At 54.1% G+C, this 24735-nt stretch overlaps 14 protein-coding genes across 14 annotated transcripts in view; 6 read left to right on the plus strand and 8 right to left on the minus strand.

Moving 5' to 3' along the window:
* Positions 1-1117, minus strand: part of M409DRAFT_68432 (uncharacterized protein) — a gene marked incomplete at both ends in the record, with an annotated part of 2257 nt that extends 1140 nt beyond the window's left edge. Inside the window, 5 exons of the mRNA XM_033817841.1 lie at positions 32-368; positions 429-466; positions 522-724; positions 798-943; positions 1013-1117. Coding sequence (XP_033664390.1) covers positions 32-368; positions 429-466; positions 522-724; positions 798-943; positions 1013-1117 — 829 coding nt within the window. The remainder of the gene's footprint in view (positions 1-31; positions 369-428; positions 467-521; positions 725-797; positions 944-1012) is intronic.
* A 902-nt stretch (positions 1118-2019) lies between these two features.
* On the minus strand, positions 2020-3260 carry M409DRAFT_26114 (uncharacterized protein; the record flags this gene model as incomplete). Its single annotated transcript, XM_033807964.1, has 2 exons — positions 2020-2919; positions 2979-3260. 2 exons carry the CDS (start codon positions 3258-3260, stop codon positions 2020-2022), a joined length of 1182 nt encoding a protein of 393 aa, XP_033664391.1.
* Positions 3261-3569: 309 nt separating this feature from the next.
* Positions 3570-5093, minus strand: M409DRAFT_26115 (uncharacterized protein; the record flags this gene model as incomplete). Its single annotated transcript, XM_033807965.1, has 2 exons — positions 3570-3612; positions 3661-5093. The coding sequence occupies 2 exons, from the start codon at positions 5091-5093 to the stop codon at positions 3570-3572; spliced, it is 1476 nt and encodes a 491-aa protein (XP_033664392.1).
* A 373-nt stretch (positions 5094-5466) lies between these two features.
* Positions 5467-6781, plus strand: M409DRAFT_37214 (uncharacterized protein; the record flags this gene model as incomplete). The annotated part of the gene is made up of 2 exons (XM_033810690.1): positions 5467-5632; positions 5682-6781. The coding sequence occupies 2 exons, from the start codon at positions 5467-5469 to the stop codon at positions 6779-6781; spliced, it is 1266 nt and encodes a 421-aa protein (XP_033664393.1).
* Positions 6782-6994: 213 nt separating this feature from the next.
* On the minus strand, positions 6995-7727 carry M409DRAFT_68435 (uncharacterized protein; the record flags this gene model as incomplete). The annotated part of the gene is made up of 3 exons (XM_033817842.1): positions 6995-7395; positions 7467-7627; positions 7714-7727. The coding sequence occupies 3 exons, from the start codon at positions 7725-7727 to the stop codon at positions 6995-6997; spliced, it is 576 nt and encodes a 191-aa protein (XP_033664394.1).
* Positions 7728-8404: 677 nt separating this feature from the next.
* M409DRAFT_68436 (uncharacterized protein) lies at positions 8405-10115 on the plus strand (the record flags this gene model as incomplete). The annotated part of the gene is made up of 3 exons (XM_033817843.1): positions 8405-8473; positions 8531-9271; positions 9324-10115. 3 exons carry the CDS (start codon positions 8405-8407, stop codon positions 10113-10115), a joined length of 1602 nt encoding a protein of 533 aa, XP_033664395.1.
* A 404-nt stretch (positions 10116-10519) lies between these two features.
* M409DRAFT_68437 (uncharacterized protein) lies at positions 10520-11932 on the minus strand (the record flags this gene model as incomplete). Its single annotated transcript, XM_033817844.1, has 3 exons — positions 10520-10681; positions 10715-11590; positions 11639-11932. 3 exons carry the CDS (start codon positions 11930-11932, stop codon positions 10520-10522), a joined length of 1332 nt encoding a protein of 443 aa, XP_033664396.1.
* A 642-nt stretch (positions 11933-12574) lies between these two features.
* M409DRAFT_26120 (uncharacterized protein) lies at positions 12575-14205 on the plus strand (the record flags this gene model as incomplete). Its single annotated transcript, XM_033807966.1, has 3 exons — positions 12575-12607; positions 12666-13216; positions 13266-14205. The coding sequence occupies 3 exons, from the start codon at positions 12575-12577 to the stop codon at positions 14203-14205; spliced, it is 1524 nt and encodes a 507-aa protein (XP_033664397.1).
* A 326-nt stretch (positions 14206-14531) lies between these two features.
* M409DRAFT_26121 (uncharacterized protein) lies at positions 14532-17494 on the plus strand (the record flags this gene model as incomplete). Its single annotated transcript, XM_033807967.1, has 2 exons — positions 14532-17359; positions 17410-17494. The coding sequence occupies 2 exons, from the start codon at positions 14532-14534 to the stop codon at positions 17492-17494; spliced, it is 2913 nt and encodes a 970-aa protein (XP_033664398.1).
* Positions 17495-18101: 607 nt separating this feature from the next.
* Positions 18102-18673, minus strand: M409DRAFT_57402 (uncharacterized protein; the record flags this gene model as incomplete). Its single annotated transcript, XM_033813618.1, has 2 exons — positions 18102-18213; positions 18276-18673. 2 exons carry the CDS (start codon positions 18671-18673, stop codon positions 18102-18104), a joined length of 510 nt encoding a protein of 169 aa, XP_033664399.1.
* A 914-nt stretch (positions 18674-19587) lies between these two features.
* Positions 19588-21636, plus strand: M409DRAFT_26123 (uncharacterized protein; the record flags this gene model as incomplete). Its single annotated transcript, XM_033807968.1, has 1 exon — positions 19588-21636. The coding sequence occupies one exon, from the start codon at positions 19588-19590 to the stop codon at positions 21634-21636; it is 2049 nt and encodes a 682-aa protein (XP_033664400.1).
* A 360-nt stretch (positions 21637-21996) lies between these two features.
* Positions 21997-22990, minus strand: M409DRAFT_68440 (uncharacterized protein; the record flags this gene model as incomplete). Its single annotated transcript, XM_033817845.1, has 3 exons — positions 21997-22052; positions 22176-22887; positions 22937-22990. The coding sequence occupies 3 exons, from the start codon at positions 22988-22990 to the stop codon at positions 21997-21999; spliced, it is 822 nt and encodes a 273-aa protein (XP_033664401.1).
* Positions 22991-23230: 240 nt separating this feature from the next.
* On the plus strand, positions 23231-23674 carry M409DRAFT_57405 (uncharacterized protein; the record flags this gene model as incomplete). The annotated part of the gene is made up of 1 exon (XM_033813619.1): positions 23231-23674. The coding sequence occupies one exon, from the start codon at positions 23231-23233 to the stop codon at positions 23672-23674; it is 444 nt and encodes a 147-aa protein (XP_033664402.1).
* A 303-nt stretch (positions 23675-23977) lies between these two features.
* Positions 23978-24373, minus strand: M409DRAFT_26126 (uncharacterized protein; the record flags this gene model as incomplete). Its single annotated transcript, XM_033807969.1, has 1 exon — positions 23978-24373. The coding sequence occupies one exon, from the start codon at positions 24371-24373 to the stop codon at positions 23978-23980; it is 396 nt and encodes a 131-aa protein (XP_033664403.1).
* Between the last annotated feature and the right edge of the window lie 362 nt (positions 24374-24735).

The following is a 24735-nucleotide window of genomic DNA, read 5'->3' on the forward strand; positions in this document are numbered from 1 at the left end:
CCAGTCAACTGCTGCAACCCCTGCAACAAACACCCCGTAAGCAACCTCTTTCCCACCGTCCCCTTGAAGCAATCCAGATACGTCGCCTTGGAAAGACTCATCTCATATGCGTGATTCGCCTGGATCTCGCTCAGCTCCTCGACCAAAGCCGGGTGATCTGGTGGGAGACGACGGAGTTTCGCAAGGCTTGAGGCGGCTTTCTCGTGCCTGTCTTGCTTGATGAGGAAGCGTGGGGTTTCTGGGAGGAAGATCAGGCCGACGCAGATTACGATGGACCAGGCGAATTGGACGGCGACGGGGATGCGGTAGGAGCCGGAGTCGTTGCGTTGGCCCGTTGCGTAGCTGACGATGGCGGCGAGGAAGAGGCCCTGTTACAACATGTCAGTATTGAGTGAGGGGTCTGGCCTGGAAAGGATGGAGGGACTCACGATGGTGATGGCCCACTGATATGCGCCGACAACAGCACCTGCACCAACGAATGTCAGCCTTGCATATCTCACTCTACTGAACCACCACCTCACCTCGAATCCACTTCGGCGCCGTCTCACTCTGATAAAGCGGAACCATAGCACTGATCAACCCAACCCCCAATCCAGCAAAGAACCTCCCAGCAATGAACATCGGCTGAGCCGTAGCCGCCGTCTGCAGAATCACGCCCAGGTTGAAGACAATCCCCGCTAAAGCGATGAGACCGAGCTTGCGGCCGAGGAGATCTGCTGCTGGGCTAGAACCAATCGTCAACAATGTCGAACAGGGAGGGTGAAAGGATGAGGGTGAAAGGATGAGGGTGTACGTACGCCGCGAACAACGCCCCAAAGAACGTCCCTGCCGACAGAAGCGACACGATGAGCGAGTCCTGCGCGGGCGTGATCCCTTCATTGCTACCCGTCTTGAACTCTTCGATCCAATACGGCATGGCCAGGATGCCGGAGATCGTGCCGGTCTGGTAAGAAAAACATCATCATCAGCTCCGACCGCCGTCCAGGAGAACGAGGGGGCGGACAGAACGTACATCATATCCGAACAACACCCCGCCAAACGACACAAAGAGTCCAATGCAGATCGCAGGCCACGCCTTGCCGGGCGTGTCGGCGGGTTTGTTTATTCCCAAGCCCATATTTGTTGAATGTAGTTCTCGTCTTTCTGGGGAGAGAATCGAAAAAGGCGAAGAAGGAAAGGACGACCTCAAGCAAAGACCAGACGGCAGAGCGCTCTTATAGACAAGGCCCTACAGTTTGCCCCGACATCCTCAATATCGAACTTAATCGTTCCACAAGGCGGGGGTTCTCCAGATCTGGGCCGTCAACCAAGCCTAACCATGTGCTTAGCATGCGACCGGCGCTCCTGCACGAAACGGCGATTTGGACGTTAGGCCAAGAGTTTTTTGCCATGGCGCCGAAGAAGGCTCGCGTGGACTCAAGTACTTACTTACATCGAGGACGATGTCGTCGAAGTAAACACAAAACTCCTGCTCCTATAGAATAAGCAATCCACACGTTCCAGCTAGGCAAGATAGATATTGTTTGTTCGTTTTGTCTGTCAAACCACGTCAACGTCCCCTCGCATGTGGAAAGAGAAAAAAGACACAATCAACCTAACAATCATCTTCCACTCTCCACAAACCCCATGGGCACTGAGTCGCACGATCGATCGCTCAGACTCGCTTCGCACTAGGTGGGCTTCAGCGTGCTGGGCAAGCCTGGGCGGACATCGGCACAGGCCTTGTAGAACAAGTCGCCAAGGCGAATAGGGCCGAAAAGCCAATTCGGACGTTTGGCTCTGGGCGTGCGTGATTGTTGGTGCAATGTCGGTTCTAGAGGTGCGAAGAAGGGTCGGGGTTTGGAGGGGTTTGGAGGGAGATGCAGGGTTGCTTGGATGAGTTGCGTCGTAGGACGAGGAGGGTGGTATTGCTTCTACAGTACGAGAAGTCAGGCCGTATCTTGACAAGTGGCATAGGTGACTTCTCAACACCAAACGATCAGCAGTCTTGAGACACCCAATCTCACAAGTCCATCAGACTCATCGCACACCTGCAGCATGCTCCGCAATCCAAGGCTCAACAAGCTGGGCAATCTCCAGATTATTCCGCTCCATGAAGACAAAATGCCCATTCCCATAGACACCGACGTCAGGCAAATGGATCCATTCGACATCAACTCCCGCCTGCTTTAGGAAATACACCGTACAATAGTCGTACACCGCGTGGTAGGACGCCTGCGACGTGAGCAATAGGGTCGGGATCTTCGAAAGATTCGTCAGCCGACGCGCCGGTTTTTTCTGTAGAATGCAAGGTGCCAGGTTAGGATTCGGTGCGGAGTGGTTTTGTTGCGTGAGCAGGGAGGCATTGCTGCCGATGGGTGGGCTGTATTGCAGAGGCAACATCGTGAGGCCGAAAGGTCGCTTCCCCGAGCTGCTGCCCAAGCCAGGTTCGAAAGGGGGTCCGCTGTAGTCTGCAAAGGGAGGGCCGGCGGGCTCGAGGGCGACGATGGCTTTCACGAGGTCTGGGCGGGCGTCGCCGAGCTGCCAGCCGTACATGCCGGCTTCTGAGTGTGGGATGACTATTGCGGGTCCGATGTCGTCGAGGAGGGCGTTGAAGGAGAGATTGTTGTAGACGGACTGCATCGTGCTGTTTGTTTGAGCCTGGAGTTGCGATCGCATGAAGCCGTCGAATATAGGATCCCCTTGGAGGCCTGTTCCGGGCCATTGCGTGTGATTCATAGCCTGTGGATAGGAAGGGTAATCTTGCGGAGCAGTGAACTGCTTTTCAACCTGAGATACAGGGAACTGTAGCATTGCTCCTTCACCTGGAAGCCACGGTGACCTTCCACGCTGAGCTTGGTCGACCAGATACACGGTGTAGCCATGGCGAAGAAAGAACGATGCCCAGCCTTCACGACCGTCGGGAGTATTCAACCAGTTCTGGCAGAGTGATCAGCGTAGGTCGTGGCTGCGGAATATTCTTAGTTGAGATAGCATACGGTTGCACTTTGGCCGGCGCCAGCGATGAAGACGAGCGGGATCTCGTACCTGGATTCGAAGGGCGTGAGCTGCTCAGCATAGACCTGTCCCACCAAATACTGGGCGGTCTGATTGACAAGAGTCTGCGTGGCGTTGATGTACTTCCCGCCGGCGTAAAAGTAGTTTCGCCGCGCGTATGTTTCCAGGCCAGCCCATGGAGCCCTTGCAGGATACGACGCAAAGGTCGTCTCGACGAGGAGAAAAAAGAGATAGTACAGCATTGGATGTGGCATTTCGAACATGATGCGACTCACATCCACTTCACGGTCTTTTAAACGGCGCCAATGCATGGTCCCTCGTCCCGACGTCGTTCAGCCGTTCACGTCATTGCCATGGAATCCGCGAGCAGCACAATGTAAAGTCAAAGATTCGGCGTATCGTTGTGTGTAGCGGGGAGGTTGCCAAACAGACGGTCACAGACATAGCAGAGGTTACCTGAACCGTCATAGCGCGGGAAGGATCGCTGGCAAATATATGTGCCTGCGTGGTCGATCATGACGCTCAAACTGCAAACATTGTGTGGGATGCAGGACGCTCTCGTATTCTCATATCTATATCGCCGAAGCCATCTCTGCGTCGACGATGGGGTGCGGTCTGCAAAAGTTTCAGCAAGAGCCACACTGTTACAAGCAGAAAACTTACATCAAAAGCTCAAACTCGTCCCACTTCGTCAACGACAGCTCCGACCTGCGATACGGCCTCAACATGTCCGGTACTGATGATCTCGCCCGACGCCCGTCCAATACGTTTTCCATCGGCTTGGATGTAGCGAACGACGAGTCGAACACCAGGAGGTTGCGGGAACCGTCGTCTTTCCTCTCGATACCGACGATCGTCATCGAGTGGCCCACTCGCTGAAAGTAAATGGGGGCGAGTTGTGTCGTATAGGAAGTGCCGTGCCTTTTCGCGGTGTCCGTTGCGCTCATGAAGTAGGCCTCGACGTAGTCAAGCAGCTCTGTGGCGGGAATTTTATCACCATCGCCATCGCCGGCTTTGACAACGAGTGCTTCGGCTTTGACAACGAGTGCTTCGGCTTTGACATTGATGCGGTTGAAGAAAGCTAGGGCTTCTTGAGTGCCGATCCACTTTCGCGTGTCGAGGATACCACCAGTCTCCGTTCTCCCAAACGACAGAATCCCTTGATCCCAAGCCTTCTCAATAGTCTTCTGAATCTGGATGATATTGGGAAGTTCCTGCGGCCCTTGAGGCATCATATGTTGAATGTATGTCAACAATACTTGGATGTTCCAGTACCCACAGAAGTTGCCGTCACATTGCAGCTTCTGGATATGTCGGACGCAAGGGTGGCAGAAGTAAGTGGCTCTGGTATCTTCTTCGAGAGAGCATAGATCCGCAAGGATAGGTATTAGGCCGACTGTCTCATTCGGAACATAGGCTTCTCGCACCAAACGTCCGCTTCTGCTGATGCGTTGGACGTACTGTGGTTTAGCTCCATGAATTAGATGCTCACGCACATCATCTGGCATGCGCTTCTCGAAAGCATGAGGTCCGAGTTCCTTCTTGCCAAGCCGACCAGGAGCTTTGGGCTCATGGATTCTCCGGACAGTAGTTGAACGACCATGAGTCGAAGTGCCTGAAAAGAAGCTGAGTATGGAAGCAGTCTTGCCGGGGCTCTTTGCCCTTCCTTTCTCCAGCTTACGGGGACTTGGTGGTAGCAGCTCTCTGGTCTTGCTGGATGCCTCCTTTTCGGCAGGCCTTCGAGGCGGACTTCTTCTGGGTGGCAGTGCTGGCGGTCGTTCCTCGTCTTGTTCTGCTAGTGCTGCTGCTGCGTGGAGGTCGAGATGCTCGTCAATCTCTGACAGCAGAACATGTTCACCACAGCCAGGCCTCGTGCATCGTGTCCACATGTCTTCCGGCATCGAGCTCGTGCCAGATGAACTGGTTCCCTTTGAGGAGGCATTGCTGGTCTTGGAAAGGCGAGAGACCTTCTTCGGTCGCTCAGGTTCCGGCACGAATGGCGAGTCGTCGGTGTGTCGTTCTTCAATATGCAGCTGCACATTGTACTCGCTGCCGCTCTCATATCCACAGAATGGGCAGCTGATCGGGCCCGCCATGCCGTGGAAGCTGTCGGTGGTGGTGTGAGTGATGGGTGCTGGTCATCATGAAGTGAAGTGAGGAACGGAGACAATCTTATTCAAATGGACGCCTGATGGTAGTGAATCTTGGAAGTTGCGTTGTCTGTCGAGGCTGCGCGTCTGATCCGTGGTAGGCACCGCCACACCGCCCACGCAAGCGACGTGGAAAGAGCTACCCCCTCGCCAGCCAAGCCACACACGAATGCCTGAATCTGCTGAGGCATCCATGACCAAACTCAGAATTGTGGGGGCGGGGCAGCAGTATAAAATCTTTGAAAGGTGACACGACTCTTCTCCTTCAAAATGGCTTGCTCGGCGATATCTCTGGGCGCGCCTCTCTTCCACCACCACCATGGCTACTGTCGTTTTAGGCGCCCAATGGGGTGACGAGGGCAAGGGCAAGATTGTCGATGTCATTGCGCAAGACGGCATCCAGCTGTGCTGTCGCGCGCAGGGCGGACACAATGCGGGACACACCATCGTGAAGAACAAGACCACCTTTGACGTCCATATCCTGCGTGAGTACGGCCAATGCTTGGGTGTGATTTGTGGCTGACTTTCCCTCAGCTTCCGGCGTCCTCACCGACGGCTGCATCAACCTCGTCGGCTCTGGCTGCGTCGTTTACGTTCCCGGCTTCTTCAAAGAAATCGAGACACTGGAAGCGCATGGAATCAACACCAAGGATCGCATCCTGGTCAGCGATCGCTGCCATGTCGATCTCGACCTGCACACGAAGGTGGATGGGCTGGAAGAGGTAGAACTTGGAAAGGGCAACATTGGCACCACCAAGAAGGGCATCGGCCCAACATACTCCACCAAGGCTACGCGCAGTGGTATCCGCATGGCGGACATCTTCAGTAAGACACTGTTTGATGAGAAGCTGCGTCACTTGGCCAGTGGATTCAAGAAGCGCTACGGAGATCTTCTGCAATACGATGCCGAGGAAGAAATCGCGCGCTTCGACCAGTATCGCGAGACCTTGAAGCCATATGTGGTCGACCAGGTCCCTCTGATCGAGTCGGCTGTTAAGGGTAACGTCAAGATGCTTGTAGAAGGAAGCCAGGCGCTCATGCTGGACATCGACAATGGCACCTATCCATTCGTGACGTCTTCAAGTACGGGTCTTGGCGGTGTTTTCACTGGACTCCACATTAGCCCGCGGAACATCAAGGAGACCATCGGCGTGGTGAAAGCGTACACGACCCGTGTGGGCTCTGGACCTTTCCCATCAGAGCAGCTGAACGAGTACGGCGAGCGCCTGCAAAATGTTGGCAAAGAGTACGGTGTCACGACCGGGCGCAAGAGACGTTGTGGGTGGCTCGACCTTGTCGTGGTCAAGTACTCCAACTCGATCAACTGGTACGATGCGATCAACCTTACCAAGCTCGACATCCTGGACGATTTCGAGGAGATCAAGGTTGCAACGGAATACCACCACAACGGCCAGGCGCTCGCCTCTTTCCCCGCGGACCTGGCTGTTTTGGAGAACATTGATGTCAAGTACGAGACTCTTCCCGGGTGGAAGGCCAACACGGTCGGCATGAGAAAGTGGGATGATCTGCCAGAGAATGCGCGCAAGTACATCAAGTTCATTGAGGACTATGTGGGTGTACGAATTAAGTATATCGGCACCGGACCAGGTAACGATAACATGATCGTTCGGTAGGGTGTGCTGGAGTAGAAGATCAACACCCGCCAGGGAAAGTCAAGACATACCCGGCCTTTGGGAGATGCGTAGCAAGTGGTTGGTATACAAAAGCAGACCTCAGGACTCCATAGAAATGCGCTCAATTGCGCGTATTGATTCACGTCTACTTGAATATCCACCCTCATTTCCAAGCCCAAGCCCTCTTTACCGCGAATGTACAGACAGTATCTTCTACTCCTCCTTAACACCCCCGCGACCAGCCTTCTCCGCCGCCTCAACACTCTTCTTATCCGTCTTGATCTCCCCAGAACCCTGCCCCATCAGCCCAGCCATGCCATTATTCGCCTTCCACGGCCTCTTGAGATCGCCCGTCGCCTGCTGGCCCAACAGATGGACCTTGACGAGGTTGCCCTCGAAGGCGCCCTTGAGCGGGATGATGGACTGGATGAGCAGCGGGTTGGTGTACTTGAAGTAGAGGTGCATGACGCCCATCATGCCGACGCCCATGAGCTGGGACTTGAGCAGGCCTTTGAGTTGTTGCTGGTCGTAGGCGTGCACGGTCGTCGTGACGGCTTTGGGCTCTTCCGTGCTGCCCATGGGGGCTGGTTCGACGTATTTGAGGACGGTCATGTCTAGAATTTCACACACCACGAGTCAGTACGAAGTTTGAGGGGTCGGTATGTGGTGGATAGATATTTCTTACCTCTCTTCTTGTCAATCTGCATCTTGACATACATGTAGATGCCGAATATGATGACATTGCTGAGGACGTACAGCCCGCGCACACCCATCAGGACATTCGGATCGTCGAAGGGAATCTTCTTGCTGGCCTGCATCATCACGAGGATGATGACCAGGTTGGTGCTACAGTTTTCTCTCCGTCAGTCTCTCGTGGCCCCATATTCGCCCGCGAGTCGCGTGCCAGAGGGTTTGTTAGCTGGAATACACACATTTGGGGGTTCATGATGGCGGTGGGTGTTCGCGCTGTCCGTTTAGAAGGTGTTGGGTGTCTCGTTGACGGGGTGGAGGAGCGGTGGTGGGTGTGGGTTTTGTAGGCGCAAGATTAAAGACGACGTCGCTTCTTGTGCGAGGCCAGCCTCGAGTGGGTCCGCCGAATCACAAGGAAGGCCAGCGCTGTGCAGGGTCTTGTGCTTTTTGTGCACGGACACGAAGTTGACTTCACCTTCTCGTGTGAGCATTCACCTAGAGTTCGTTCACATGTGATTGCATCTCGTTCACACATTCTACACTACTTCTTCATCAGATGCCGCGAGCGAGCTATCGCTGAATGCTCCACCTCCGTCCAGCATCTCGGCCGCGTACCTCTGCCCTCGGCCATTGGACGCATCAACGCCGAACTCCGCTTTGAAGGGCGCAGGAGGAGCGATATGGCGGTGTTTCCAATGCGGGAGCCTGGTCGTGCTTTTACATTCCTTTCCCCTCTGTCGATAATTGTATCGTTGAGGTAGTGCTATTGCTATAGCTAGGTATCCCGTCCTCCCCCGTCAATTTTGTTCCTTGCTTTCTTTCTCCCATTCGTCCAATATGGGTGTACCTGAAGAAATCTCGCCTGCTAGGCCACCTCCAGCTCCAGTTGAGAGCATGTCTATATCTGTTGTTGCTCCCACACTCGTCGAGCCCATGGAAATAGAAGAAGTCAGGCCACCCCGAACAAAACTTCGCCTTTACGCAATCCTCATCGGTCTCTACGTAACTCACCCTTTCCACCAACCCAGCCCCATTCTCCCTGCTGACCTAATCCCATAGCTCTGCGTCTTCATCGGCGCCCTCGACGAAACCATCCTCGCAACCTCCATCCCCACAATCGCCTCCCAGCTCCACTCCGCCACGGGCTACGCCTGGATCGCCTCCGCCTACTTCCTCGCCAACGCCGCCAGCGGCCCCATCTGGGCCAAATTCTCCGACATCTGGGGTCGGAAACTCGCTCTCCTCTCCGCCGTCGCCATCTTCTTCGCCACGAGCATCATGGCTGCGCTGAGCAATACCAGTCGTGTGCTCATCGCTGCACGGGCACTCCAGGGAACCGGTGCTGGGGGACTGAATCAGATCGCGCTGATTGTGATTTCGGATTTGTTTAGTATGCGGCAGCGGACGATTTTCTTGGGGTTGACGAATGTTTGTTGGGGACTGGCCGGGGGTGTGGGACCACTGTTAGGGGGCGCGTTCACGGAGTATGCAAGTTGGCGGTGGTGTTTCTGGGTGAACCTGCCGATCTGTGCGGTGTCGTTTGTGCTGTTGGCTCTGTTGCTCGATGTGCATAATCCGCGGACGGGGTTGCGGGATGGGTTTAAGGCTTTCGATTGGTTGGGTACGGTGGCGATTGTGGGTGTTACGCTGATGGTGCTGATGGGGTTGGATTTTGGCGGAGTGACTTTTGCGTGGGATTCTGCTACAGTCATCTGTCTGATCGTTTTTGGGGTCCTCCTCATCGGGTTCTTCGTCTTCGCGGAGAAGAGAGTGGCGAAGTATCCCTTGATGCCGATGCAGGTCAGTCCTCCACCCACCATTCCCTCTCCCCATGCAATACTAACCACCCCAGATCTTCTCCAACCTCTCCACCAACGCCTCCTTCCTCGTCTGCTTCACCCACGGCATGGTCTTCATCGGCCTAGACTACTACACGCCCCTCTACACCCAATCCGTCAAAGGCGCCACACCCCTACAATCCGGCCTCCTCGTCCTCCCCGAAGTCCTCCCCTCCGCCGTCATCGGCGTCCTAGCCGGCTACCTCATGCTCAAAACAGGCCACTACCGCGAAGTCATCTGGCTCGGCGCCGCGCTCTTCACCCTCGGCACAGGACTATACATCATGTTCGACATCACCACGACGATCGGCTTGCTCGTCGGCGTGGAAGTCATCGCGGGCCTCGGGAGGGGCTTCCTCTTCGAACCGCCCATGGTCGCTCTCCAGGCCGTCACGGCGCAGGACGACACGGCGGCCGCGACGGCGACGTTTTGTTTCACGCGAAATATGGCGACGACAATGTCCATCGTCGTCGGCGCCGTCGTCTTTCAAAACGGAATGGATCAGCAGAGCCCGGCGCTCCGCGCGGCGGGGCTGAATAACACGCTCGTGGAAGCCTTCTCGGGCGCGAATGCACAGGCGAATGTGGAGATGATTAACGCGATTCAGGATCCTGGGCAGAAGAGGGCGGTGGAGGCTGCGTTTGCGGACGGGATGAAGGATATGTGGATTATGTATACGTGTATTATTGCTGTGGGGTTGGTGGCGAGTTTCTTTATCAAGCATGCGGATTTGAGGACGGAGCATACGGAGACGAGGACGGGGATCTTGAAGAGGAGGGAGGGGGAGGTTGGTGAGGAAGCGTAGTGGCCGGTCAGGTGATACGGGTCGTGGGTATTGAACTGTGCCATTGTACATTCGAGGTTCCCTTTCCCTCGATTGGTTCTTAGTGGTGCTGTGTTGTGTTGTACTATCATACATGTATGCCTCTTTCACCCATCTTCTGGCGTAGCCAATTCTTCGTGGGCTGCCGGCGAGCTTCACGGTAAAGGCCATGGTATGGGCCCCTCCACGCCTGCCAGCCATTTCCAGATCCGTTGGTTTTTGGATATTGGCTTCCATCCCTTAACGCGGCTGAATCTGGGCGTTGTCGTAAGCTTCATCTTCTGCATTCTGGTGTAGACTGTCCTGTATTCTTCAAGCCGGAAGGCGCTCTCGGTGCGAGGTCTAACCGGGGTCGGGCTCCTCGGTATGTTCGCTTCGGCCACAAACTACGAGGGCGGCGCGACTCCTTGTTGCTGCGCTGCTTCATTGGCCGCCGTCAGGCCATGCTGCACGCTGTCGACCGGAGGAGGCTGTATGCCATTACTGTCGATACCGTTGCCATTACCCATTGGCATACCTTGCATGTCCCCCATCGGCATGTTCGGCATCTGAGCGAAACCGTTCATGTCAGACATGCCAACGCCGCCCATACCTAGAGACATGTCCATTGGCGGCATTGGATTAAGCGACATGGCCAGTTCTGGAGGCATGGTGAATAAACAGTAGATTCGGCCTTCAAGAGTCTCGCCATCGAACAGAGCGAAGTTCTGGATAGGCTGCTCCCGCTTGCCGAGGACATTGATGACATCTTCACTCAGGCGACCGCCAACAAATGCAGCAGTGGGCGTAATCTCGGCACCGATGTTCTGGATGAAGCTGCGAAGGAACTCGGCGCGCAAGGTCTCTGGCGGCAGTTGCAGCTCACGGGCTTTGTTGGTGGCCAGGGTGGTGAAGATGGCGAGGTCTTGCTGGTTCTGAATAGAGGGCAGATGGTTGTAATCGCGCTGGAATTCGAATACGGCACGCAAGCAAGGCAGCAGCGGCGGGACCTGCTTAAGCTTGCGCCGATTGCTCATCACATCCGGTGGAAGTGGCGAAGAGTTGGCTAGGAGAAGGGGACAGTAGAGTTCCATCTTCTTCACGATCTCCAGATTCTTCCCGTTGGGTTCCTTCTTGTTGGTAACGCTGACGACCGAGCGGGTGATGCTCTCCAGCGTGTTTGCTTGAGTTGGTCGGTTGGATACTTCGCGCTCTACCACAAACTCGTGTCCCACCAAGTCGGTGAAGATGTAGCCGTAGAAACCGTGGATGCCAGCTGCGTAGAACGGGCGGCTAGCCAGCCTCGCAGCAGTGTTGATGGTAGAGAGCGTCATCATGTCGTGGTCGCACGCGATGATACATTCGAATGGAACGTAGTAGGTCACGTCTTTGGCCAGAAGGCCATCCCTTCCGCCATCTGCCTTGACTTCAACCCGTGGATTGAGTTCTTGTATTCTCGGGATAGCTGCATCAGCGCGCTGTGACTGTCAGAAAAGGTAGACGAATGATATCGGGGACGAACTCACCGGCTTGCCAATGTCTTCCTCGCGAAGGAAGAACTGTGCTCCCAAATCGTCCTCCGTCACGGGCTCATTGTCCACGATTGTGAGAGACTTGACGCCGGCGAGTGTGAGATTCTTGGCGATTTCGGTTCCCAGAGCCCGTAGTGACACCAGCAGGATGTTAGCTGAGCGAATGCGCTCTTGGGCCTGAGCTCCCCAGAGACGAATCTGGCGATCATACAAGGCGATCTCGTCGGCGCTCAGCTTGGTGGCGGACGATGTTGTCGTATCGCCGTTGGTGTCAGGCAGCGGTGCCATGATCGCGCCGTTGGTTGATGATGCCCCGTTTGAAGGTGGCTGCGGTGCAGTGTCGGATGCCATATCGAGGCGAGGTGCTTTCGAATGCTGAAGTGAGAGTTGCTGCTTGAAGTGAACTGTCGAGCCTCCTTTCCGGAGCGACCACTTCGACGTCCGGTTTCAGATGTCGCGCCGGAACCAAAGCATGCAAGTAGCGATGGTGCGGTATGTACAGCTCGGAATGATGCCGCGGCCTGTAATGTGTCGAGTGGTGAAGATGTTGTTGTTTGCTGCTTGTGAGATCGCGAAGTGAGTTTGGAAGGAGGTCGCCGCGAGTCAATCTAGGTTACGCGCCGCAGGCGCTAAAGTTGAGCCTAAATCAAGCGGCTTGGCAGCGTCACCAACGCCGCGTGCAGGCACGCTGAGGTGAACTCCACATCACGAGCCACACAGGTGGCATGTTGCCCGCCGGTTCACTGATGACCAGAACGACGCACTTCACCTCACTGTGAAGCCCAATCTATACCTTTTCATCGACCGTTGAATGTGAATCAGGCTCGACCTGCTGCTTCCACCCCTCCAGCTGCCTCTACCCGCACTCATACTCCGCGGCAGCAGCACCACTAGCCGCCAGCAGTGGCTCGAGGGAAGGAGGGCTCCGACATGCCAGACTCTCGCCCGCTGTCGTCGATGCGAGTACGTAGTGCTTAGGGGAGTATGCTTTACACATGGCAGCCAGCTCATGTGACTACAGTTCGGCCAGTATGATGAGCCGCCCGCCAGCAACAGCGAATCGTCCACGCCCCGCTCTCGCCGGAGCCGCCTGCACCACGCCTTGAGAGCCACCGCCGATATGGCTGCCAACGACCTCGCCGAGATGGGTGCCTCAACGTCGCACCTACCTCCGAGACGCTCACTGCTTGGGGCACTTCAGCGTAGACGACAGCGGTCACCAGCCACCGACTCTCGGGATGGATCAGATGACCCAAGAAGACGAAGACCAAAACGTAGGAAGCTCGACTCAGACCGGTCTTCGTCTGCAAGACCTCCCATAAAGTATGGCCACTTCGGCCAGGTAGAACCGGGCAAATTGAAGCTGGAGATCATAAGCTGCGATGGAGGGGAGCACAGAGACCCCCGCCATCCCAACACGTACTTGGGGTCTCAGAACTTGCTTCGACATGACAAGAGCGTGTATTGCTCGGAGAGGTCAAGCAGCAGCGTAGTTCTTCGACATGCTGATGACTCCCCATTCTGTCTGGAGAAGCTCTACATTGTCGGCCCTGAACATGGCTTCACTGCTCCGTACATGTCCCTTTGACTTGCCATGGCTTCCATCGCTAACATCTTGTAGCGTTCGTGAGGGTCTAATTTATGTTGCAATGTCACTGAACGATCTTCAAAAGTACATGGACCCACCACCGCATGCCAGGCTTCACGGTGTCCACACACCCCCTTATCGACGGCGACGCAGTTTCAGGGCTTCCCCCGAACGGATCACGCTGTCTGATGCTCTACGGGATCCTGAGATCAGTGCTGCCTTTGATCAACGTGATCGTGACTATGCCAGCCGCGCTGATGCTGCCAACGACCTGTCTGACGAGCCCTACTATGGCGATGACTTTGGCTTTGGTCGAGAGGATGCAGAAGCTCACTGCGAGATTCCTTCGACTGCAGACACGGCAGAAATCGTCATCAGCCCCGACGATGCCAACTTACCAGTCACACTGTTATCTGATGAAGAGCCGGGTCCTGAGGAGAGCTCATCTCAAGAAGTGCTCGACTTCCGCTTGCAACGCTTGCGAAATATGCGGCGCCAGATCGAGGCTGATAGCTGGGATCGCGAGGATTGGCGAACAGGCTCTGCTGGTCCTTATGCTAACAACGATGGTAATGAAGCTCGCGATGGATCATGGAACCTTCGACATCTAGACGCGATGATGGCACGATCTCGCATGGCAGACTCCCCACAGAGGGACGAGTCGCCCGAGGAACGAGAACGAACTGAACGATATGCTTACCAGAACAACTCCGGCCCTGGGTCCTATTACCACGCGACGGAAGTGGAGGGGTTGGAATACTATGACGATGGCTTGAATGATCCAAATGTCACACGTGCTCGATTCCACATTCGGAGGGGGAAGTACAAAGTTGCCATCAAGTTCGATCCCCCTGTGTCTGGCAGGTTCATATTGTTGAAGTTGTGGGCTGGTCGAGGGAACGTCGACGTGCAGAGTGTGATTGCAAAGGGCTTTGGAGGGTCAAGATTCTTTCCTGCTGTGGAGTATCGGTAGGATAAACGATGCTCAGACCTGGGGGCAGCTTGGTATTTCTACCTCTGGAAGTAAGCAAGAAATGCTACATCCTTATGCTTGGACCCATCCGTTATTAGCCTTTTGAGACATCTTCTCATCGTGCCCTTTGTGTGATCATATAGACTGGGTAACTTCTCATTCGTTCTTGTAACATCTTCTGACCAGTCGTGTCTTCCGATCCATGGCAGCCTCCAGACAGGCGAGAGCTTCAAGCTTGAGTGGTCCGTGCATCCGATGCCGACTTCCATCTTGTGAAAGCAACAACAGCTTCTACAGCCACACACCATACCATGACACGATAGCACATGGCTCTCGACACGAGCAGTGACTACGCTGCCGGCGCCCACGATGACACACAACTACCCGTCTTCGACGTGCAAAAAGTGCAGCTCCGCTTCGACATCTCCGCCGACTTCGTAGCTGCTCAGGTAGCTAACAATGTTCTCGTCCTCGCGCTGTCCACCGGCCGCATTCTCCGATTCGATCTCGATAACCCTGCCGATATCGATGATATAGACCTACCCAAGCGACCTGCTGAAATCGGCGTCATTCGCAAGCTGTTCCTCGATCCGTCCGCGTCTCACTTGATCATATCGACCACTCTGGGGGAGAACTACTACCTTCATACACAGTCACGGCAACCCAAGGCTCTGTCAAGATTGAAAGGAAAACAGATTGAGAGTGTAGCATGGAATCCATCACAGCCTACCGCCTCTACGAGAGAGATCCTGGTGGGAACAACAGAGGGAATTGTGTACGAAACATACATTGAACCACGAACTGAGTTCTACAGCCATCAGGACAAATACTGCAAGGATGTGTATAACCCGCAAGATGGACCTATTGTTGGACTATATACGGACGTGATATCGACAAGACCAGATACACGGCGCATTCTGGTCGCAACACAGCACAAGCTGTTACATTTCGTTGGCAAGTCTGGAGGACGCGGACACGAACAATATGTCTATGCGAGGTTGCTGGAGGGTGAGACACCGACCATCCACGAAACCGACAGGGCAGCAGCTGCGGTCCCTTCTTGTCTGGCGACTTCACCTGATTCTCCCGATGCGCCTCCTTCAGTGAACGACGGGCAAAGTGCAGAGCGTGCATATGCATGGCTCTGTGCAGAAGGGATCTACCATGGCAAACTTTTGACTTCGACACCAGACCCGGTGACCCTTGGGAAGCAAGTGTTCAGAGAGTCCAAGATGCTGCCTAGTTCAAAGTTACCGCCTGTGCAAACAAGCGGAGGCCGGAATCGTGCTACCCAGCCCCATGTATCGTCTATGATACTGACACAATTCCACATTCTGGCTTTCGCGGACGGTCGTATCACAGGAATAAACCAGTTGGATGAGACAGTGGTCTACAACCAACAGATACTTGAGAGCGGTCAGACCTGCTTGGGCATGTTTGCAGACCATCAAAAGAACACATTTTGGCTCTTCACTCCTCAAGAGATCTTCGAGATTGTTGTCACGGACGAGGCGAGGGATGTCTGGAGGATTATGCTCAACCAAGGCCAGTACGAAGCGGCGCAACGATATGCAACAACAGGCGAGCAAAGAGATGCGGTCGCTTCCATGACTGGCGACCATCTCATGTCTCAGGGCAAGTTTGCAGATGCGGCGGTTATCCTTGGGAAGAGTACGAAGGCTTTCGAAGATGTTGCCCTCAGCTTTATCGATAAGGGTGAGCACGATGCTTTGCGGAAATACTTGTCAGTCAAACTTGCTTCACTCAAGAAGGCCGCTACGATGCAGCGTATCATGCTTGCGAGTTGGATGGTGGAGCTATACATGGCAAAGCTGAATCAACTGGATGACACCATCTCAACACGAGCAGAACTAGCAGCCAACGGCGAAGCCACATCGCTTGACACCGAAAAACAGCTGCCAGCAATCCGGAAAGAGTATCAAGACTTCGTCACGAAGTACAAGAGTGATCTTGACCGCAAGACCACGTACGAGGTTATCAGCGCCCATGGTCGAGAGGAGGAGCTTCTCTACTACGCCAATGTAGTTGATGATTTCAACTACGTCCTATCCTACTGGATCAATCGCGAACGCTGGGACGAGGCCATGACGGTGTTGAAGAAGCAGACAGATTTAGAAATGTTCTACCGATACAGCAGTGTTCTCATGGCACACAAAGCGTTTGAGCTTGTTGATGTCCTCATGAGACAGAGCAGTCTGGACATCAAGAAGATCATCCCTGCACTACTCAACTACAACAAGACCATGGGCGATGCAGTACCACTGAAGGACAACCAGGCGATTCGCTATCTGCTTTTCTGTATCAACCACTCGCATTCCACAGAGCCAGCTGTACACAACACACTGATCTCGATGTATGCGGCTCATCCTACCAAGGATGAAAGCGCCCTTTTGAGCTACCTACAGACACAGGAGAAGAATGACGACCAATTCTACGATGCCGACTTCGCGCTCCGACTTTGCATCGCTCACAAGCGTGTGCGGTCAGCTGTTCACGTCTACACCACAATGAAGCAATACGCTTCCGCTGTAGAGCTGGCACTGAAATATGACGAGGTAGAACTTGCAGCTGAGGTTTCAGACAGCCCTGATATCGACGACGCGCTTCGCAAGAAGTTGTGGCTGAAGGTCGCCAAGACCGTCATTGGAGAGACCAAAGGCATCAAGGCCGCTATCGAGTTCTTGAAGCGCTGCCGGCTTCTCAGGATCGAAGATCTCATCCCCTTCTTTCCGGACTTCGTTGTCATTGACGACTTCAAAGAGGAGATCTGTGCTACACTGGAGGATTACAGTCGACAAATTGATGAGCTAAAGCACGAGATGGACGAGAGTGCAAACACAGCGCAGCACATCAAGGACGACATCAAAGCTCTGGACCAACGATACGCGATTGTCGAGCCTGGCGAGAGATGCTGGAAGTGTCGGCTGCCGCTCTTGATGCGACAATTCTTTGTCTTTCCCTGTCAGCACGCTTTCCACGCCGATTGCTTGGGAGAGATGGTCATGGACATGGCGGGTATGGGAAGGAGTAAGAGGATACGAGAACTTCAAAGAGAGATTGGACGTGGAGTTGCGCTGGGCAAGCGTAGAGAGGGTATGGTTAGGGAGCTGGATGGGCTTGTTGCTGGTGCATGGTACGTACCCCTGATTCATATTTCAAGTGAATGTGCTAACCAGTCTGCAGTGTGCTCTGTAGCGAGATGGCCGTCAAACAGATCGACAAGCCTTTCATTACAGAAGCTGATAATAGGAATGAGTGGGCGATATGACGAGATACCCATGAAATCGAAGCTTGAATACCACGCCCAGGGGGGCTCGTTGGACGACTAGTGCTACTATTGCTCAGCACAACGCTCCAACTGCTACCCCAGTAAGCTTGCTGCAGCCCATATCCCGCACTGTCCTGTTCTCATCGCCCGCTGCCAATCTCAGCAATCCTACTCTCCGGCGACAGTGCTGACGCATCGTAGCTGGTATCCACAAGACAAACCTCCTTGAATCGATCCAACCCATCTCGATCATCCTTCTCCACTCCTTAGTGCCACTCGTATCCAGCTGCTCCAAACTTCACCTCGAGAGGAAATGCACCCCATGATACAATTCCTCCGTCAAATACCCAATCGACAACAACACCCCCAGCCCCGACTCCGCCAACAACGCCATCCCGCGCTGATGACTCGCCCACACCACCGTCAAATCCCGACAAGGATCCTTCTCATCGGCCTCCGTCTCCTCCTCTCCCTCCTCACGCTCATCGAGGATCTTGACGGGCTGCAAACCGAAGCGTCGCAACGTCCAGCCGAACGCCACGGAGGATCTGAGGTCGATGTGGATCTTATTGAGTTGGGCGAGGGACGCGGGGCCGCGGCAGGGATGTCAATCTCTGAGGTCGCCGGGGGAGGTTAGGATGAAGGTGTTGTGGTCGTGGAACGTCGGGAGGACTTCGTGGCGGAGTTGCTTGCTGACTTGGGTTAGGGGTTGGAGGGTTCTTGTTTAGGCGGTTAAGTCAGCTAGGTGCGATGAGAGAATGGGTTTGGGGTGAGGTCTTACTTGATGGTGATTTTGTCGGGGTAGGAGGTGGCGAAGGCGTAGATTCTGTTGCGGAGTTCGGCTGGGAGGGTAAAGAGGAGGGGGGTCTGTGAAGTCGTTTCGGGGCTCTCGTCGGTATGAGATGATGAGGTCGAGGCGACTTTCGCAGCGGAGTGGTCGGCGCCGGGCATGCTGGCGGGTTGAAGGGGTGGTGTGGAGGGGGTATTGGTGTCGTTCAACATGTTGCCACCTAGCAAATCCATGATGCTTGTCACTGTTGCATTCAATGTTGGTGTTGATGAAGAAGATGTCTGGTCGGCTGAGTAGTCGTGGTTGTTTTTGTTGTCGTCTGCGATCAAGAAGTTCGAGGGCGACGCACCGCTGTAAACAGCGCGGAGGAGGGATGAGACGCCAAGCATAATGTGTGAGCACATGTAATAAGTGATGTATCACTTCCACTTTCACTGTCGGCTTAGGAAAGTGAAGTGAGTTCATCCACATGCAAAAGAGAGACGTGCAAGTAAAATCAAACAAGTGTTTCCTACCACCTCTCCAGTACCAAACTTTCGGCGTTGCTATGATGCTCAGCAAATGAAGTCGAACGTGATGACATAGTAAACATCTTACGTCCCATTCACATGCTACTGTTCCTCATGCCTCAGGCAACTACAAAAACTCAAATTCACTTCCAGCTCCTCCCAGGGGCACGTTCTGATTGGATGACAATACAGCTTGACCAGCGGCTGTACGCAGCGGGACGACTCCACATTGAACTGAGGGTTTGCGCACACTACCCAATGGTGTTGGGGGAGTGGCTTGCATGGACGCTCCTTTTGCGAGGGCATTGTGCGAGTTTTGCATGGAGGAAAAGGAGGGGGTTTTGTGAGGTTGTTGTGGAGAGCTTTTGGGGGAGGTGAGGGATGGAAGGGAAGTTTTAGACAGACGGGACTAGTTGTGATGTTCCGCTTTGAGGAGAGTCTGGCAGAAGGTGTATGTCTTTCATTGTCATTGTTGCAGTATTTGCTTCGCGGTATGCATCCCCAAGGATAATTCAATTAGAGGGAAGAAGTGGAACTCCATGCTGCGTGCGTGGTCTTGCGCAGCGAGATTGGTGTCCCACTGTACTCTAGTCGGTACGATTAGTTGGCAATACCTCGAACATATGCGTAGTGGGAGTTCTGAAAGTCTGAACCATCCTGATGGTCAATGACGCAGCAAGCTTAAGGAGCTCGATAGGGAAGTGCAGTGTCCACAGCTCTCTCCAGCCTTGCCTGATACGCTGGGTGCCTAAATTCACTCATTTCACAAACATGAGACCCCAAGAACACAAGCGATGAGCGCTCAAGTCCACAGCCACGACCAGATCGAAAACGTCTCAATGCTCGAGTATGAGCACCTGGCAGAAGACGACAGCGAGATTCGGGTGCTCAGTATATTTCCAGGAGCATCAACAGACGACATCCACATCCAATTGTCAGCTATTAGTTTCGATGTTCCGGCGGCAGACATTCCCTCGTACGAAGCGTTGTCATACACATGGGGCAGCCCGAAGGATCCAGTGAGAGTTTTCGTAAGATGCGAACATGGTTTGCGAAGCCTTTTCGTGACAAAGAATTGCCACGAGGCTCTGCAGATTCTCCGCCGTCCCGATAAAGCCAGGACGGTGTGGATTGATGCCATCTGCATCAACCAGATGGATGTCAAGGAAAAGTCGAGACAAGTCTCAATTATGCGATCGATCTATGGCAAGGCTGCGCGGGTCATCGTTTGGTTGGGACGTTGTGCAGACGATAGCGATCGAGCTATGGAGTGGATCAACGCTCTGAGCCTGAGAATCAAATACGACAGGCACAACGATGTTCTTGAGTCTCTTGATGCAGACCGGCCGCCAGTGACATCCAGCAATCCAGGCGCTAGCACCATGGAAGTCGAAGCGTTCACTGCTCTTCTGGAGAGGCCGTACTTCCACCGATTGTGGGTTTGGCAAGAGGTGCGAATGGGAGGAGACGGCACGAAAGTAACATGCGGCGATTGCGAGACTACCTTTCAGGCGCTCATGACTGCTGTTTGCTACTGCAAGCAGAAGGTGGGCGAGATCAATCCAACAGTGATTCGCTTAAACAAACGCGCGACTTTCATGCAGAGCTTGCCCCTGAACGATGTAGTCGATGGGATGACGGCTCTCGATCGTCTCAGAGAGTGCCAGTGTACGGACCAAAGGGACCGTATCTACACCGCTCTTGCATTCGGTGACTTCTATGACAGACTTCCCATGACGCCAGACTACGAATGCTCGACACGCGATGTCTATGTCGACTTCATTCTGAGGTATCTCAAGCTTGCTGGAAAGGACCTTCGTTTCCTGCGCTATGTAGGTGATTGTGCTCCGCATGACCCGACGGCTGGAATAGCTGATATGCCTTCGTGGACGCCTGACTGGACTCAGCAGAACATCACGAGCCCTTTGTCGTTCGGTGTGTGCAGCGGCAGCTCGGCAACCAGTTTTGTGTCAGCGACCCGCGTTCAGTTGACCGTTCAAGGCGTGAGGGTTGGGTCTGTCCAAGAAGTAGCCGCGTTCGGATGCAACACTCTCGCGAGACCTCTTTACATGAGCATATGCAGGACGTTGCAGAGCCTGTTACCAAACGGCGTCGACGATGCTCGTCTTCGTCGCCTGGTGCGTGTCTTGACTAGCAGCACGTACGCCGAGCACTTTGTGCCTCCGCCTGGAGGTTACGCAACGATGGACCAGTGTTCGCGATACTTGCGTCAAGCTCTTCAAGAGCACGATCTGTCGTCCCTGGACCCGAAAGTGGCTGCCGATACTCTGATCTGGGGCCAGGAACTCCTGCTTGCTCAACGGCATTTCCATTTCTGCCAGGGGAGATCATTGTTTACGACCATCGATGGGGAGATTGGCGTTGGCCCTGAACAGATGCGTGAGGGCGACACTCTCGCCATACTGCTAGGTTGTCAGTACGCAATGGTCTTGCGACCTAGTGAGGTCGATCGAGATTGTTACCGTGTGATAGGCAACGCTTTGTGCACTCACATCATGGATGCGGAGCCACTGTTAGGTCCGCTTCCCAGCGAATTTGAATGCGTTCAAATTCTCAATGAAGGGGATGGCTCCTATCGTATGCCTGCCTTCAAGAACAGACTCGATGGCTCAGTCACTCATCGAGATCCACGCCTACCGCCTCTGCCTCCAGAGTGGGAGACGCTTTCTGGGACAGCAACGCAAGAGTTCATCCTTCACAGCCCTCTTGCTTATCGGAATAGCTTGACTCAAGCAGTCTTGGATTTTCGACGTGACCCACGCATGGATGCAGATGCGCTGAAAGAACGAGGAATAGAGATTGAGACCTTTACTCTTGTATAAACCGCAGGCCACGCAGGAAAGGGCGCGGGAAAGTAGTAACATGGGTGCCTAATGATCGCTCGTACGATGATATGGAGACCGGCATGCCGGGTGCTTGCCAATGCACCAGCGTCTTCCAGGTTTTGCGACGTTGGTATCGTATCGTGCAAGCAAAGGATGCTGGCATGGTCACTCTAGACGTGCCTCGTCGCGGGACTTGAAATAGGCTTGGTCCACGTCTCCTGCACACCGTACGACATAGACCACGCACCTTCCGGTCGATCGGCGCTGTCTCTTGGGTAGATGCCGATGGATCAATCCAAAGCCTTGGTAACTCGAGTCGGTGTGTCAAAGTACATGTCCAAGGTCTGCAGGTACCTCTCATTCTTGCAATGGATTTGATGGTCCAGAGACACTTGTGCGCATCTGAAGGCATCCTTTTATGTTTAACAGCTCAGTCATTGTTTTTGAGTTCTTCTACTACTGGCTTCCCTTTTTTGCTTCAAGGGCCTGCTCCTGCGCATGTCGAATCGTCTCGATGCTTAACATTCGGTCCCCACCAGGTACGCTTGGCGCCCCTCCCATAGCTGCCCGTGCGCCCCACGAGCCCTTGAACGGCTCCTTGAACAATGCATCGACCCGCTGTCTTCTCCCCTTGCCGGCATACGTCTCGAAAGCCACGCCTTTTTCGCCCATTTTCTTCACTATCCTCTCAGCTTCTGCATCCAAGTCCTTGCCAGTCTCGACACTCCCGTAGTCGTAGACATGCGCCTTCATTCCCACGCCGTAGTATTGGTGCTTTCTGAGAAACGCCAGCCAGATCGCAACAGTTTCTGGGTGTCCGCCTTTGATCTCAATTAACCGCTGCATCGTGATTCGTTCAAATGCTTCCTGGCTCTTTTTGTGCACGAAGTTTGATCTGGGCAGTGTCCATCTCTGGGTTATGCGCTTGAGCGGCTTCGGCCCCGATGCGGGCAGATTGAGGAAGTAGGCGGCGCGAAGGGCAAAGTCAGCGAAGACTTCGAGGTTTCGGACGCTGTAGGAGCGTAATTGAAGCTCGGCGGATTTCGTCGCGTCTTTGGGGGGCTGTCGTTTCAAGGGAGCGAGGTAGGTCGCTTGGACTGCTTTGGGCAGACGGAGACTCGCTATCTCTTGATCGGCTGTTGGATTTGATACCTGCGCGGCGACGGCTCGACTGGGTGCTGGTGCAGCATTTCGTGATGATTGCTGTATGTGCCGGATCTGGTGGGTAGCAGGGGCTAAAGGAGAGAGCTTGAAGACCGTCAGCGGCTGAGGTTATGGCCGGAGGCGATGTTCTCACCTTTAGTCTTTTGAAAGCGCTGGTCAAAGACCGCGAGCTTGACGCGTTTGCCATGGCGCAGTGTTTCGGATTGTACGGTATGGGTGATTGATGTAGCGACGTGAAGTTCACTGTCCAGAGATTCACTTCGGCGAACCTCGGGAAAGCCAAGCCGTGCACGTGCCACAAAGGCTGTGACCGAGCTGATCTCACCTCGCTTGCCTCGCTTGCCTCATCAATACATGTACCCCCAGGGCCGCCTTCAACTCACAGAAACTCCTGCCATTCTTACTCATATTTCGCAATGCAGCCATCATGACGGAGACACGCAATGTCGCCAATCTCAAAGACGAGAAAGAGATCCGTCGTCGCTGCTCTGACATCCTTCATGAGTTCTTCGACATGGTCAATTCCCGCCAGCTGAACCCCGACCACGCCTTCTGGATTGAGAACATCTCACCAAACTACACGTACACCGGGCTCCATGGCAACTTTTCCTTTTACGAACCGATCGACCTTAAGAACCAACTACGCCAATTGGAGGCTTTATATCTCACCGAATCGCCCAATTTCGAGTTGATCATCATCCACCTTGACACTGAGAGGGAGAGCAGCGACTTGAGGACTTATATGCAGTATGACATTCGCGACTCGCCTGAGGGATTGACCAGGCAAAGCGCCGCCCAAATCAAATGGAGTCTTGATGACGGAAAGCTTAAGATACTTGAAGTTCAAACGATGGCCGGGGCAGCGCTGTAGGCTCTGGCTACGAGGCACTGCGATGACACCTTTTCGCCAGTTCGTTCAACATCTTACATCCGGAGCGTGGCTATTTTTGGTAGTACTGCGGGATTCCGTACTCCGTTTTTACCTGCCACACAGATCCCTCCCACTGACTGACTCTGGAACGAGTGATATCCAGCATTTCCTGATCTCTCTCCAGCATAAACGAGAATGACGCCGCATTTTTAGCAAAACAAAGCTCCGGCAGCCAACTCAAAGATGAGCTACACTGCCTGTGGCTTCTCTTCCGAGGAATGATTGTTGCTGGCCTGGTCTGACTCAATCTGAGTCGTCGTCAACCTCCTGAGAACTTTCGATGAATCGCACACGCTCAGTGGCATACACATCACTGGCGACCCTCTGCCTTCTGACACATCCCTGAGGCTCCTCAGGCTTTTGGGATTTACCGGCCCTCCCCTCCGGAATTTGCCTTAGTGACTGGGCCTGGCAAGTCTGCTGAATCTCGAAATTCTGTTTGACTGGCGAACGCTGCTTGCTGAACCGATCCAAGTCCGGCACTTGCTGGTCTTGCAGTCCTTTGGAGTTATCGATCAAGGCGTCCAAAAGGTTGGCATGCCCGACTATTAGCCTCAAATCGTGATCTCGCTGGGTCATCTCGCGATGGAGCTGGCTGCGAGCGGTGGTGGCTACGAGTGGGCCTTTGGTCGAAGACATGACTGATTGTCGGCGAGCGGGATCGAAGGTCTTGACTTCGCGAGAGTGGACTCCAAGAGTGTTGTATGAAGATTGGTCGGTCGTCGACAACGATCAATGGTGAATATCTGGATCAAATTCCAGCCAGTTCTTCGACGAGGGACAAACTAACACAAACGGTGTTGGTGGTTGTCTTTGGGCGTGCAGTGAGTGTCTTGGGCCAGATGCCATTGCCATGGAGCTTGCATTTAATTATCTGCTTGGCCTGTTGTTGCATTTACGGATCATCAACACTCTTAGCCTCCATCAACTCATAAGGCAGAGCCGCCGTTACTAACTGTCGCGACACTTTGATCAGGCTGAACGCCAGATCGGCGATCCGC

The sequence above is a fragment of the Zasmidium cellare genome (genome assembly GCF_010093935.1).
Source record: "Zasmidium cellare ATCC 36951 unplaced genomic scaffold M409scaffold_30, whole genome shotgun sequence".
In the NCBI taxonomy this organism is placed as follows: domain Eukaryota; kingdom Fungi; phylum Ascomycota; class Dothideomycetes; order Mycosphaerellales; family Mycosphaerellaceae; genus Zasmidium; species Zasmidium cellare.